Genomic DNA, 17,500 nt, shown 5'->3' on the forward strand with positions numbered 1-17,500 from the left:
TGAAAAAAGAAACAGATTAATTTATGCATTAGTGAACATCAATAAAAGTTTGAAGAGTTATATTAATGATAAATGTCCCTTTAACTTATCATTAACCTCAATTAAATTGTTCCCTGCCAATACAATTTTGTCAGCAGATAAAAATGAGTCACATAAACCCTTTTGAAATGATATGTAACATGTGAATTTACAACTATTAGTAGGAAACTCATATTAACAACTTACATTCTCAAATTTTATATCCAAAACCTGTTGTTCTGGAAACTATGTTCGATGACCTTCTGTAATTATTACAATATCAATGACTATTTTTTGATCATTTGTTAATTATTCTTTTGATAGTGCTTGCATACATTGCCTTTATTTTTGTTTCCTCTTCTACATCTCTCTCTCTCTCTCTCTCTCTCTCTCTCTCTCTCTCTCTCTCTCCTCTCTCTCTCTCTCTCTCTCTCTCTCTTTAAATGACTAATGACCTCGATCTCCCTTTGAACTCGGCAAGACTGCAACACCGTATAGATACATCAGATCAAAAATAGATCTTCTGGCAAAATAGTAGAAGGATTTCAGTCCAAGGATACCATACACGTTGAGTGTCCTTGCTTCATCAGTTACTGCATGTATTAGGCTTTTACAAATAAGAGGTAGTTGAAATATTGTTTGCTATATATATATATATATATATATATATATATATATATATATATATATATATATATATATATATATATATATATATGTATGTATATATATATATATATATATATATATATATATATATATATATATATATATATATATAATATATATATATATGTATATATATATATATATATATATATATATATATATATATATATATCTATATATATATATATATATATATATATATATATATATATATATATATATATATATATATATATATATATTCAGATACATAAGAAATTGACAAGGAGAAACTAAAAGTGAAAGGTGAAATAGATTTTGTTCTCACTGAACAAGTAAATCTAGTTAAAGATGCAACAATTATAAAGAAGTTGAAGTCGAGCAAACATAAAATGGTGAGGAGCAAAATTTGTCTAAATTTAAGGAAAGAAAGAGGAAAATTAACTAGAAAAGGTAACTCTCATGTAATAAGAGAGAAATATGATGAGTTTAGTTTAGCGATACAATATAGGTACTGCAAGCTCTATGATAAAATGGAAGCAAGTAAACAAGAAATGAACAGTAATTCAACAAAATGCTTATCGTAATCAGTACAAGAGACCGGTGGAAATCTGTCTTATCAAGATTAAGGAAAACTTTCAGAAAAGACCAACAGTCTAATGAATAAAATTTTGGTAGTAAGGGTAAAATCCATAACAGATGAAATAAAATTAGCAGAATTTATCAAAATGATAAACAAACAAATAACTCACACTGTCTTGTGCGTAGACTGTGCTAGAATTTTATTATAGGTGAGAAAATTGAAGTACACTTTTGTTTCTTGCAAACATAATCGTAGAAGTAATACAATTTTATTTTTTTTCCAAAATTTTTATATGATTTATATTCATTATTATTCTGTAAAATGTTTTCTAACTTAGTGGCTTTTATTATTAATCATTTTGGTTAGAATTTTAGATAAATAGCTGAAAAATAACAGTAAATCTTCCAGCAAGCCACCAGAGACTTTCCATGCAAATCCTGGAAATGATTCAGATGAGTAAATTAAACACTGATGTCGACATATCCTTCCTTCACTTCAGGAGGTTGAGTTGGCCGTAGAAGTTAATGTGGTCTGGACACACTTCACTGGCATACCCGACAGAAAAGCTGGCATATATCTATGTATTCTTACTCCATATAGAATTGGTCTAAATTTAGGTGATTTGCATCCACTAATATCATATGTAATAAAATTCACAAAGATTTTTATCAAAAATAATTTTCATGATGAAAATCGGCCCCCTAGACGCTTTATATAGCACTAACTGATAAGTCCAATGACCGATAATTTGACTTTATTCCAGAAAATAATACTGCTTCCTGATTTAATTCATCATCATCATCTCATCTTACGACTATTGACGCAAAGGGCCTCGGTTAGATGTTGCCAGTTGTCTCAATCTTGAGCTTTTAAACCTATACTTCTCCATTCATCATCTCCTACTTCACACTTCATAGTCTTCAGCCATATACGCCTGGGTCTTCTAACTCTTCTAGTGCCTTGTAGAGCCCTTTTAAACGTTTGGTGAGCTAATCTATCTTGGGGAGTGCGACGAGCATGACCAAACCATCTCCATCTACCCCTTACCATGATCTCATCCACATATCGCACTCGAGTAATCACTCCTATAGTTTCATTTTTAGTCCTGTCTTTCCATTTCTCTCCCAATATTCTTCTGAGCGCTTTGTTCTGAAATCTATCACATCTGTTGGATATTGTTTCATTGTCCTACCACGACTCCTGTCCATTTAGTACCACCAACCTTACTAAATTAATATATATATATATATATATATATATATATATATATATATATATATATATATATATATATATTATATATATATATATATATATATATATATATATATATATATATATATATATATATATATATATCACAATCTTTATATGCAATTTCAGGTGATTTGATTTCCAAATTTTACTTAACCTAGCCAATGTATGATTTGCCTTTTTCAATCTTTCATTAAACTCTTATTCCAATGTTTAAAGATATTAAACGATTCCATCTAATTAATCTTTTCTCCTTCCAATGATATTTCATCATTTATTGCATATTCCGGTCTCATTATTTCTGTCTTCCTCCTATCTATTTAGAGCCCAACGTCCTGTGATATTTCTTGTATTCTCGTAACCAAGCTTTGCAAGTCCCGTGATGTTCTACTAATTAGGACAGCGTCATTAGCATACTGTACAGTAGGTCAGCTAATTTCTTATTACCAATCCTGTCGAATCCTTCTCCACCATCCTCAACTGTTTTATTTAATGATAAGAAAATATTTTTTTTTTTTAAATCTGTCAAACACATTTACAGTTTCTTTCTCATTTGTGGCGCCCTTTTGGAAACGTCCCTGACTGGCATCCTGCCAGACTCAAGTTCAAGACCCGCTCAAACTTGATAGTTTCTTGTAGTGTTTGTAACCTCACCAACTTTGTAAACAAATTTTGGAGGGTTTGGGAAGCCTAAAGGTCTACCTGCTGATTCATCAGCAGCCATTACCTTGCCCTCCCTCTTTTGCTCCTAGTTTTGGCGGAGAGGAGGTTTGGTCTCAGATCACCTGTATATATGGTCACCCTCTCGGTCATTGTCCTGCTAGGGCATTATCACTGTTGTCATCGTCCCTAACCTCTTACCATAAGGATTTATCTAGGATCCATGAGGTTGGCTGTAATATTTTTTTGCGTATTTTATATTTTTTGTTAGTTTGTGCAATATACGAAATTCTTGCTAATTTCTTTCAGGAGATATATGTTTTTAGGTTACTTATGAAATATATTATAATAAATAGTTACTTTGTTGAACGGTTTTATTTACATGGTCAGTAGTTTTGCATATTGATAGTAGTATTTTCTTATATAAATAGAAAACAGGACGGGATACAACAATAATTTTAAATTATTTCATAATTACTGTGGGATGAGATCGACCCGCAAGACCTTGAAAGGTTTGCTAAACAGCGATAACTGTCCAGGGACAACATTTTCTATTAAAAAAAGGTAGCAGTTATAACGGTCACTTCCTGGAACCCAGAGATGATCCAAAAATATATTCGTCTCAGGCCATCATCCTGACAAGGTCTCTTTCTTGACTTATTTATTGTAGAAAACTATAAAAATTCCCAGAGATGTTTTGCAATGGCCTTTTAAAACCATTTGTTTTTTAGAACTGACAATTTATAAATAAAGATACGAAAAAGAAGTATTTTATGAAATGTTCATGATTTGAGAATTCGGAGATTTGTTTGAAAGTCTTCTTTGTTTTTAGTAGCTGACGTTATTTTTCTTTTTTTCCTTTTTCTTTCAAATGTTGAGCCTTATTTGTTCTTTATAACAAACTTGAGATTTATTTGAGGAAAAGTTTAATTTCCTTCAGTAAATCTAAGATTTTTCTTAGATAATCACATATATATCCAAGCCAAGCTTTTGTTCTTGGAGGAATCCATAATCTTTCGTATCGAGTATTTCATTACCGAATACAACATAATCAAATTCTGCAACAAAATATAGAATCTGTTTTTGACATACGAATCCACCTCCGACCTTGAGCAAAGAAGTGTTGTGCAGCGAAGCCGAGATCAGGACGTCGTGTCAGCATCGAAAACTAACAAATCGACCTTTGTACCATAGAACGTAACCTTTGTACCAAAGATAGTAAGAAGAATTGGCGTCGGTGAAATAAAAACGCTTGTTGCTAATCTTGCATGACAATATTCATCGGAATTACGTCACAAAAAGAGAATTTTTTTCTGTTCATCAACGTGCAAAGTAAAATTGTGAAATTCTATCTGTTGTTTTCTTTTACCCTTATTCGAATTTATTCTCTTTGCGTTCAAGCAAGGAGAACTTGAGGCCAAGGTCCAGAGCCATTGGTGTCCCATAAAACCACCGCTGGGAAGGTAAACTTTTTACATACGAACAATTTTTTATTTTTTATTTATGACTGTAGTTTCTTAACCAAAAATGAACGAAGTCCAACTTTTAAAGGCTGTTACTTACACCACTTCTCATTTACTTTTGTAAAAAAAAAAAAAAAAAAAAAAAAAAAAAAAAAAATATGGATGAAAAGAAATGCAGTATTACATAAAAGAAAAGGAAAACTATTTCACACACATATAAGGGCGATATTACTTTACATTTTGTTGGCAATGCGTAACATCATAAAATATTGATATAGTTTATGATGTTTTGAAGCCTGACAAAAATGTCTTTATGTATAGATCTGTTTTATTTTTGCTGAAAAATTATAATTTTTTAAATTATTTCCTTTTACGAGCACTTAGAAAATAATTTGATTAGGCACGGAATAGTTATATCAAAAAGATTAACTTTATATTTCTACTTATATATATATATATATATATATATATATATATATATATATATATATATATATATATATATATATATATATATATATCTATAGATTAACATATGTGGATAAGTAACATGTGTCTCTGTTACGAATTACGGAAAATTTAAACTTATAGCTATATATATATATATATATATATATATATATATATATATATATATATATATATATACATATATACATACATATATATATATACTTATATATATATATATATATATATATATATATATGTATGTATATATATATATTCATTTATATATATACATACATATATATAAACAGGTATATATATATACATATATATATATATATATATATATATATATATATATATATATATATATATATGTATATATATACATATATAAATATATATATATATATATATATATATATATACATATATATATATATATATATATATATATATATATATATATATACATACATATATACATACATACATACATATACATACACACATATATATACACACATATATATATATATATATATATATATATATATATATATATATATATATATATATATATATATATATATACAGGTATATATATATGTATATATATATATATATATATATATATATATATATATATATATATATATATATATATATATGTATATATATATGTGTGTGTGTGTGTGTATCTGTGTGAGTAATCTAGATACGAGTGATCATTGTTAGCTCTTTAGATTTTTAAAAGATTTATAATATTTATTTCGGTCTAAAGGTCTGACAGCCGGTATCGCTACATCTCTAAGATGAATTGACAGTTTTGGTTACGATCTTCGTTGTTCGATGCATCTTGCAATTCTTCTTCTTCTTCTCCTTATTCTTCTTCTTCTTCTTCTTCTTCTTCTTCTTCTTCTTCTTCTTCTTCTTCTTCTGTATTTCAGCGACCTTCTGTCTCAGTTTAGCATTACGTGACATGATTAATTCATGTTGTGAAAATTGTCACATTTTAAATATTCCTCCGGTATTGCCACTGCTGAGACAACTGCATTTGCTGAGAACATTACAGAAAAAGCTATTAAAGTTATCCATTAGGAAAACAGTGCAAAGATCAGATGATTATGCAGAGGTAATTAAATTGTCTAGTTTTACTTCTTTAATTGTAAGAATACATTCTAATGAATTACAACAGAATTAGATATAATTGATTAAGCATTCTATAAATATGAGGAAGAAAGGAAAACAATGACCTAGAGTCCTAGACCGATCGAGTAAGTGTGTTCAGAATCTCGTAGCAAAACTCCATCAAACCCAATTGACCTGGGACACAATCTTTGAAGTGATAGCATAGGAAAATGAACGATAAACGTTGTTTAGGAGGAGCAGGAAACATCTAGAATTATACTTGTTTAGCAGTTTTCTTATATTCACACAAAACATTTCCATCGCCTCACACCCAATCGTCCCTCCCCCCACCAACCCCACCCCCACCCCCACCCCACCCCAAAAAAACGAAAAAACTAAACGAGAGCCATTGCTACTTGGGATTTGTTGATTCAAAAAGTAACTGGTAAGATTGCATTTCCATTATATTAAAAATACCACAAGTAAATCTTAGGGAGTTCAAGATATAAGGATAAGAAGGTTGCCTTGGCATAAATAAAATCAAACTGTGTCTTCTTTCCAAGGTTATCTGATGAAGACCCTAAATAAATAAATAACAGGGAAAGCTTCTGGCACAAGGATTAGAAAGGATGATAAATCGTGAGAAAAATAGTTCGTTTAGGAAAGTTTGAAATTAGATCTCTGGATGTGGTCACCTATTAAAACTGAAGAAAATCAAAGGATTTTTTCTATATGTATATTAAATGCTTCGAAAAGAGACGTATATGCTTAATAAATAAATTATATATTTTGTCCTAAGTACAGTTATAAGGTTAAAAAAAGCCACCATCCAAGAGATCATAATCTGAGGCACACATCCCTTTCTGGTGTATACTGTAGAGTTTCTCTTACAGAACTAAAACCGTTCAACTACCGCCCAACTACGTCAGGACTGTTCTGCTCCAGAACACAACACCAACCGACTCGCAACTAACATTACCGCCTATGTTTTCATGATTGTGGACGGTCTGTTCTGAGCCTGGATTCCACATCGCCTTTACTATCATTACTGATGTAATAATAGCCGTAAATTTGCAGTTACCCATGAACTTCTGGTACAAAAATAAACGATCCGTTGGAATAAACATAAGTACTAGGGCTGGGTTTTGTTCAAGGCCACAATTATTTCGGAAAGAAAAAATTCTACGCGATCCCACATCTAGATTAAATGTTAGGGGAAAAGAATTACTCTGACGGTGAACCCAGTTTCTTGCGCATCTAGGAAAACATAGAGAAGGATAAGCCCATTAAGCAATATACTATAAGCAAGCTAAATGTACTACACCCGAAAAGAGAGCGCCATTGAAAGCGAATCCTTCTGAAGTCCTTCTGAATGTTTTTATAATCGTCTTTTAAGTCATACTAAAAATCATAATTAAGAAATGTATGAAAAAGAGATACTAAAAACACTGCAGTAAATGTGGCTGTTTATGTTAATCACATGTTTATCTTTTGATACTTTTTTTCCTTAGTACTTTTGGAGCAAAGGGCATAGACTAATAAAGCTCCCATCCCCCTTTTCCTTTTTCTTAGATTTCTATTTGACATCTGTAGCTGCAAGAACTTGAAAATATAGATTAAGAGAAAACCGAATTGGAAATAAAATATCGAATGCTTATAAAAATGAAAAATGAAATCAGAAAAGTAAAGTTACTTAACGGAACGAAACAAAGAAACTTAGGATTTACTAAATCTTTAGCATTTGAACACCAATAACATTTATGAAGGCATTACGAATTGTTTGGCCAATCTCATAACCAAAAAATATTTTACGGAGTTTTTCGTCCATTTTCTATAACTTTTCATAAAAAATAACAAAGACTAAATGAAAGACAAAATATCCGGGAATGAATGAAGGAAAATTACCAAAAAGAAGTCAGTCAGGAAAGCGTGTGGATATTAATACTGAAATAGAGATTAAAATTAGCCTAAAGTGTGGGAATTCTGACAGACAGTCAAAGTCAGGTTATATTTCAGGTGTTATAGTTTATAGCCTATATCATATATATATTTTTAGTAATCATAAAAACTGTAGATCAGCCATGATAATATCTTGACATTTTCTTTGTTTCATGATTTTCTGCCTGATTAATTTGGCATTGATATCTCAAGATGTTGGATAATCGTCTTGAAATTCGTCACAATTAATATTTTTGTCTAATGAAAAATGCAAATCAATCCTAAGGCAATAATCGTTATCTTACTTGTTAGTGGAGGTTTGAGACACTTGATTTATTTAGTTATGAATTTATATATATATGCACACTCACAAATGTGCAGACACACACACACACACACACACACACACACACATATATATATATATATATATATATATGTATATATATATATATATATATATATATATATATATATATATATATATATATATATATATATATATATATATTAATGACTATTTTGTTGACCATTAATTATTTTTTTGATAGTGCTTACTTTCATTGCCTTTATTTTTGTTTCCTCTTCTACGTCCTCTCTCTCTCTCTCTCTCTCTCTCTCTCTCTCTCTCTCTCTCTCTCTCTCTCTCTCTAAATGACTAATAACCTTGCTCTCCCTTTGAACTCAGCAACAGCAAGACTGCAACACCGCATAGCCACATCAGATCAAAAATAGATCTTCTGACAAAATAGTAGAAGGATTTCAGTCCAAGGATATCATACACGTTGTGTCCTTGCTTCATTAGTTACTGCATGTATTATGCTTTTACAACTTTGAGGTCATTGAATTTAGTTAAAGATGTAACAGTTATAAAGAAGTTAGAGTTGAGGGACCATAGAATAGTTAAAAGCAAATTTTTTTTTAGATTTAAGGAAAGAAAGAGATGAATTAATAGAAAAAAAAACTCTCATGTAATAAGAGAAAAATCTGACGAGTTTAGTTTAGCGATACAAAATAGGTACTGCAAGCTATATGATAAAATGGAAGCAAGTAAAGAAGAAATGAACAGTAATTCAACAAAATGCTTATCGTAATCAGTACAAGAGACCGGTGGAAATCTGTCTTATCAAGATTAAGGAAAACTTTCAGAAAAGACCAACAGTCTAATGAATACAATTTTGGAAGTAAGGGTAAAATCCAAAACAGATGAAATAAAATGAGCGTAATTTATCAAAATGATAAGCAAACAAATAACTCACACTGTCTTGTGCGCAGACTTTGCTAGAATTTTATTATAGTTGAGAAAATTAAAGCAGTCTTTTTTGTCTACCAAGATGTTCGCTAAAATAATAGAACTTTACTTTTTTTTCTAAATTCTTATATGATTTATATACATTACTGTTCTGTAAAATGTTTTCTAAATTAGTGACTTTTAGTATTAATCTTTTTTGTTAGAATTTTAGATAAATAGCTGGAAAATAACAGTAAATCTTCCAGCAAGCCACCAGAGAATTTCCATGCAAATCCTGGAAATGATTTAGATGAGTGAATTATACACTGACGTCGACATATCTAACTCTTTTAGTGCCTTGTGCAGTCCAGCTAAAAGTTTGGTGAACTAATTTATCTTGGGAGGTGCGAAGAGCATGACCAAAACCTCTCCATCTACCCTTTACCATGATTTTATCCACATATGGCACTCGAGTAATCACTTCTATAGTTTCATTTCTAATCCTGTCCTGCCATTTCACTCACAATATTTTTCTCAAATCTATTGGGAAGTCGGGGAAAGAGACTGATAAGACTGGTAAGAGACTGATGTCTCGCCAGGTAAATCCTGAACAGCTGATTAGTATTTAGGTTCCGACTTCTTTTATGGCCTGCCATAGTATGGTTGGTATCGACCTGGCCTTTCATTAGAAGGGGTCAGCGTTCGATCCCAAGTATGAGGTAGAAATTTATTTCTATTTGAACACGATGTTGTGTTGATAATTATCCATGTTGACTCATTAGGGGTAATTGAATGAATTACTATCAATTGTGTCACGTGCTGGGCCGGGAAGTCGGGGAAAACTCGCTGGTAAGAGACTGATGTCTCGCCAGGTAAATCCTGAACAGCTGATTACCAGTTAGGTTCCGACTTCTTTTATGGCCTCTCGTGGTATGGTTGGTATCAACCTGGCCTTTCATTAGAAGGGGCCAGCGTTCGATCCCAAGTATGAGGTAGAAATTTATTTCTATTTGAACACGATGTTGTGTTGATATTTATCCATATATATATATATATATATATATATATATATATATATATATATATATATATATATATATATACATATATATACATATATATATGTATATATATATATATATATATATATATATATATATATATATATATATATATATAGATATGTATAGCTATATATATATATATATATATATATATATATATATATATATATATATATATATATATATATATATATCTTTATATATACATATACACATATATAAAATATATATATATATATATATATATATATATATATATATATATATATATATATTTATATATATATGTATATATATATATATACATATATATATATATATATATATATATATATATACATATATATACATACAAGTATATATATGTATATATATATATATATATATATATATATATATATATATATATATATATATGTACATATATATACATATATATATATATATATATATATATATATATATATATATATATATATATATATATATATATATATATATATATGTACATATATATACATATATATATATATATATATATATATATATGTGTGTGTGTGTGTGTGTGTATGCATGTACATTGTCATTATTAGCACTTGAAATATTCCGAAAATTATACTAAGGATATACAGCGTTTAACGTGACTTTTTGCGGTAAAAAAGGTACAACTAAACTACAGAGAAGAAAAAGGTAAGTTCCCGGGGTCATTTAGTCCATTAATTCAGAAGTCAGTCAGTCAACTAATTTTCTATACTTAGCTCAGTTCTCGTATTTTTCCATCCTTACAGTAAATAGCCTTCAGGATACTGACTAACGAGAGATCAAGGTTAAATGCCATTTGAAAATAAACTCCAGTGTGTAATCTTATTATTGCAACCGGGAAGAATGTAATTATTCCAAATATACTTAGTACACCACTTGTGCTATCGTAGAGAGATTCCGAATGCATACGCAGACTGCATCAATAAAAAACATCACAGATGAATATACACTAAAAAAAAAAAAAAAAAAAAAAAAAACATCTTACAGAGCAGGTAAAGGTAGCGCACACAGATAGTTTGGTCGGGTATCTAAGAATGACCGAAGCTATTCATACTAAAGATATAAAGTCTTCTTTAAAATATCAGGAAGAAGGTTGCGATAGAATTTTTAAAATTTTAAAATGTTGAATTTTATGCCCCTTTTTTGTTTGTACTTATTTTTAAAAATGATAAATATGTATTTTATTATTTTTACTTCTAATATCCCATTTTTGCTAAATATTTTATTTTGACAATAGATATGTATATTTTCAAATTCTGACAATTATGTTTGAACATTTGGTGATTTTCATCTCCGTCAAGGAGGTATTGCGATCGAAACGGTTTATTTATTTGTCTGTGTCTATGGATATTGTCTGTGGACATTTGTCTGTGGACAGGATTACGTCAAAAGTATTTTTCTAAAATTTCCACCGAAGATAGACCTTATGTCATTGGCAACCCCATGAAATTTTGAAGAAGATTTTTTGTTTGTCTGTGGACAGGATTGCGTCAAAATTACTCGACGGATTTGACAAAATTTTTACCACATTTAGATCTTAAGTCATGGACGGCCCCATTAAGTTTTGGAGATGATCCAGAACTGGATCTGTATTCTTGATTCGGATTTGCATTTTTCAGTGGTTTAAAGATAAACGTCAAAACTACTCGACGGGTTTTGACGAAATTTTCACCACATATAGATTTTAGGTCATGGACGATCCCAGTAAGTTTTGTAGATGATCTGGATCTGAATTTGGAACTGGATTCTAGATTTTGATTGGCATTTTTCGTCACTTCAAAGATGATGTCAAAACAAATTGGTGGATTTTGTCGAAATTTTCACCACAGATAGGTCATAAGACATGGATGACTTCAATATCCTTTGGCGGAGGTCAGAAATCTGTGATTGCTCTTTTTAGGATTTGCATACGTGCTGTATATTGTTCCTAGAATTGTGTTAAACACCAACTTGCTTATATAGGCAGTTAATCTTTTTCAATCTCGACTCTAGCCAAAAAAAATTTGGCTTGGTAAACCTGACAATCTTATTATATTTCTGGACAGTCCTATTATTTGTGTAAAATATGTTTTAAAGTTTTAGTCAAGCATGATTATGGACGAAATATAGTCCGAAAGATTAAAGTAATGAATAAAAAACTATAATTGAAATAATTTTTAAATGGGTAGTCTCTATCATTTAAAAAAAAAACTCCGAACCAAGAAGTGGAGAGTCCAACGGGAAACTGTTTTTTTTTTTAATGTCAGTGGGTGCTTGCTCAAAAAAAGAAATAAAAAATACAATAATGAAAAAAAAATACAAGAATGTAAAAACTACGAATAGGTAAATGCATAAAAATAGAGAGTCATTATTCTTAAGGTTTTTGCTGCTTAGCTGTGCGAAGGACATTTGCCTTCCCTCAGTCAGTATATAAAGAGATCCTTGAGTCCTTCTCACCACAGTTGGCTCTGAGCAACCCACCATGATGTCTAAGGTAAGGAAACACACATTTTCTATATCTTTTCTACATTTACGTTAAGTGCATTAAGTTTATTAATACTTCTCTCCAAATAATGCGATATAATATTACAAAGATTTGTTAAAAAAGGAAATTTATCAAAACCCAATGTTGATTTATACCGACGAAACAATGTTCAACTAGATCTTCAACAAAGAATATAAATGTAATTCAACATTTTCTTATTATTTGAATATTTGTAAAATATATTGTATAATGTGCAGGTTGTTAAATATATTTTCTGTAGTCACATTTTGAGCACCATTTTAAGTTTCATCTGGATCGCAGAATTACAATTAGTAATACATATTCTTATTGGATCTTTGATTTTGTACATTATGTATTCTGTGATCTTCTTCTAGGAGTTTATTTTCTATTCAAAATGAATCCAAAAATAAGTATCAGATTGCTCAAAAATAGTTCAAATGCTTATTTGAATGGTGTTTTGTTTTTAGATAAATGCCTCATTGTTAGAGACTGAAAATATAAACCATTTATATTATCATACTTTTTTTCATCTTTATTACATTTGCCTTTTTACTTGTAATTATAATGTAATTTCTCATTATTTTTTTTTCAGATGATTCTTGCCACCTTTGCTGTGGTCCTTCTTGGGATGGTTGCAGCTGATCCTGTAGCTGATCCGGAACCAGGTCACTTTGGAGGTGGACTCCACCGTGGTTTTGGTGGCCATTTCGGTGGATTTGGTGGTCATTTCGGTGGACGTGGATTTGGACATGGATTTGGTGGTGGGTATGGAGGATACCGTGGAAAGAGGAGCCCTGTGGCTGAACCTGAAGCCAACCCTGAGGCTCTTGCCAACCCAGAACCTGAAGCAGATCCTGGTCACTTTGGAGGAGTCCACCGTGGATTCTCTGGATTTGGTGGCCATCATGGAGGTAGCTTTGGTGGATTTGGAGGTTTCGGAGGACACAGGGGCTTTGGAGGAGGTCATTTTGGAGGAGGCAGATTTTATGGTTAAGAGAAAAGAGATGAAGCTTTTCTAGTTTTCTTCCTGAAAGTAAATAAATGAGAGTATTCTCAAAATATACATTTCTCTTTTATTGACCAAACTTAGCAATATGAATCATGTATCCATTAAAAATCTTACTGTATAATTATTAAAAAATAAGAATAATGAATTTTCGTACTATAGTCTCACCATTCAAAGAATAATTGCAAAATGAAATTCATCATCTATTTTCAATTGAGAGCATTAAAGTAAATCAGTTCTTTTTTCTCAATATTCCAACGGTAATTCAAAGTGACTGCCCTTTACTTACATTCTTCATTAGGTAGTCACGAAATAATCAAAAGTTATGTTAGATTATTAATTCTTAATTTCATCATCTCTACAGGAGTAAAAAAGAATGAATTTTGTTTCCTAAAATATGCAATAAAATTAATAGAATATTCGAGGGCTTTTTTTTAAGTTTAACTGGATTTTATATGGATAAACAAGTGATATGCGAATACAGAAATATGATTTTATTCGAATTTTCACATTCATTCATTTGTTTCTTCAACATAAAATGATGAAGACTATTTAAAATATGCTCCCATTTTCACAAAAGAAAGGAACAATGACAACTGTTACTTCTTCATGAATATTATTCAAACCTTAAATGTTTACATCGTTACTGAATTCTTGCATGTATAGAGGGTTTTTTTTTCATGAAAGTAATTTTTTCCTCCTACTTTGAAAGGGTTCGATTCTAGTGCAGTGACGTACGTGGTACCTTGGCTTTTTTGTTCTTCTGTCCTGGTATAGTCATGAGTTTTTTACCCCTATAAAAATGTCCTAAAGTTATTCAGTGTCTAATTTTGGATAATATGAGGAAAAAGAAGTACAAAAAAGTAATAAAGTGCTATTCCAAAACTTTCTTTGCATTACGAAATCAAACCTCACAATAATTAAAGTAGGGATACTAATTGGCATAATCATATTTTGGGAAATCTGTCATTATTAAGTTATCATGAAGTTGAAAGTTACCACAAATTGTTGATGTCTTTGAGTAACTATTGAAAGTTGACAGAAATTATTAATGTTGTGATCTCAATTCGCCAACCACGATTCACAGTAAAGACTTTTGAAAACTGTAGATAAAACAGAAATTAGATAACAAACAAAGATGAATCAAGAAACAGGTGAATCTAGACGTTCATGGACATAGAAAAAGGACCTCGCTAATGATAAATATAGATTGAAAGGCTTCTTAGTGCCAGTTATATTGTTCACTTCCAATACAATTTTGTGAGCTGATAAAAGTATGTTAATATGCAACCTGAATGACCACTCTTAGTATGAAACTCATTAGGGCACCAGCAAACCTATTATGAAACTAATACATTCAAGAATCCTGTGATGAAAAATTATCATTTAACAAATGTATCCTTTGCTGAAAAGTATTTTTCCGGATAGAAAATTTTTCGTAATCTAAAACTCAGTTTTCGAGATATTTCATGATGATTAATCTGTAACATTGGTATTTCTGGAAGATTATTTGATTTATCTACTCTAGCCACTCATTGCTGAGGTATTTTGTCTCAATCCTGTCCAGAAACGTTTTCCATTGCCGACTTCTTGCTCCTCACCTCTCTATCTTTCCCGTAAGGCACAAAGGTTTGATCTCATCTATTCTTATGACATGTCTCATATACTTCATATGTCTCCTCCTTATCACTCTTAGAAGTGATCACTTCGGAATACTTTGAGTGCTGGTATCGGCTAGGTCTCTCTCTCTCTCTCTCTCTCTCTCTCTCTCTCTCTCTCTCTCTCTCTCTCTCTCTCTCTCTCTCTTATATATATATATATATATATATCTATTTATATATATACATATGTATATATATATATATATATATATATATATATATATATATATATATACATACATATATATACACAGACTCACGCATATATATATATATATATATATATATATATATATATATATATATATATATATATATATATATTTATATATATATATATATATATATATATATATATATATGTGTGTGTATATATGTATATATAGGCATATATATAAATATAAATAATATATATATATATATATATATATATATATATATACTGTATATATATATATATATATATATATATATATATATATATATATATATATATATATATATATATGTATGTGTGTGTATATATATACTATATATATCTATATGTATATATATGTATATATAGATATATATATATACACACACACACACACATATATATATATATATATATATATATATACAGTATATATATATGCATATATACTGTATATATATATAAATACATATATATATATATATATATATATATATATATATATATACAGTATATATATATGTCTATATAGATAAATAGACAGATCGATAGAGAAATAGATAAATAGAATGAGAGAAAGAACGATAGATAGGAGTAAATAAACACAACCATAACTTGAAGGTAGTTCATTTCAAAAGAAAATATTTTCCTGAACAGATATATTATGACAGCCAACCTTCTTTTTGATGTGGAATATGACTCAGCCTTGCAATCGTGACCAATAAATAAGAGAGTTTGTAAGTGATTGCTCTGTTCACGTTTGGCCGTTAAGGCGTAGGAACTGATGGAGCAAGGACGCTCAACGAGTGCGGTGTCCTTTTGACTGGAATCCTTCGACTTTTTTGCCAGATGATCTGTATTTTATCTGATTTATCTAAAGGGTTTTATAGCCTTGCTGAGTTCAGAGTGAGGGGGGGGGGGGGGCTATCGGTCTGTTACGGTTTATTATGTGTGTTTGAATATGTACGTATGTGTGAGAGAGAGAGAGAGAGAGAGAGAGAGAGAGAGAGAGAGAGAGAGAGAGAGAGAGAGAGAGAGAGTCTGGAAATAGGAAAAGAAGGTGGCCAGAATTAAAAACATTGGGAGGTCGATGTGCGGAGGAGCTAGTAAGGTGATAACTGAGAGGCGAGGTGAGTGCAACTAAACTTTATTAAGCAATCATCGAGTTTATTTTTCAGCAATGTGCGAGTAAGAACGTCACACAAATTCAAGCATGAAAAACCATGATATGCAAGTTAGTCTATAGGAGTGCAGGGGAGAGCGAGTGAAAAGAAATAAGCAAAACCATTACAGCTTTGAGTTACATGTACATATTACTTAACAACGTTTCATGTAAAGTATTTTTATCCGCTTACAAAATTGTATTGGCAGTAAACAGTATAATTTACACCAATAATGCATTGAAGCCATTTACCTTAGGAAAAAAGCTAGAAAACCACCATTTCTTCTCTCTCAACCATAAAATCGGCCTCCTCCGAAATGACCCTCACTAAAGTGTCCAACGAAACCTTCACAGAATCTGCCGTAATAGAATCCAGGCTCAGTTTAGGGTTTGGGTTGAGCTAAAGGGATCGTTTTTCCACTGAAGCTTCCATAGCCACCATCAAAGCTACCTCCACGATGGGCACCAAATCCAGAGAATCCACAGTGGAGTCCTCCAAAGTGACCAG

General features: G+C 30.4%; 1 protein-coding gene across 1 annotated transcript in view; it reads left to right on the forward strand.

Annotated features, from left to right (window-relative positions):
• LOC137643650 (uncharacterized) overlaps window positions 1–13,961 on the forward strand; it is a 25,745-nt gene extending 11,784 nt beyond the window's left edge. The window contains exon 3 of the mRNA XM_068376367.1: window positions 13,606–13,961. Coding sequence (XP_068232468.1) covers window positions 13,606–13,961 — 356 coding nt within the window. The remainder of the gene's footprint in view (window positions 1–13,605) is intronic.
• Window positions 13,962–17,500: the final 3,539 nt, after the last annotated feature.

Source organism: Palaemon carinicauda, chromosome 7, assembly GCF_036898095.1.
Source record: "Palaemon carinicauda isolate YSFRI2023 chromosome 7, ASM3689809v2, whole genome shotgun sequence".
Classification (NCBI taxonomy): domain Eukaryota; kingdom Metazoa; phylum Arthropoda; class Malacostraca; order Decapoda; family Palaemonidae; genus Palaemon; species Palaemon carinicauda.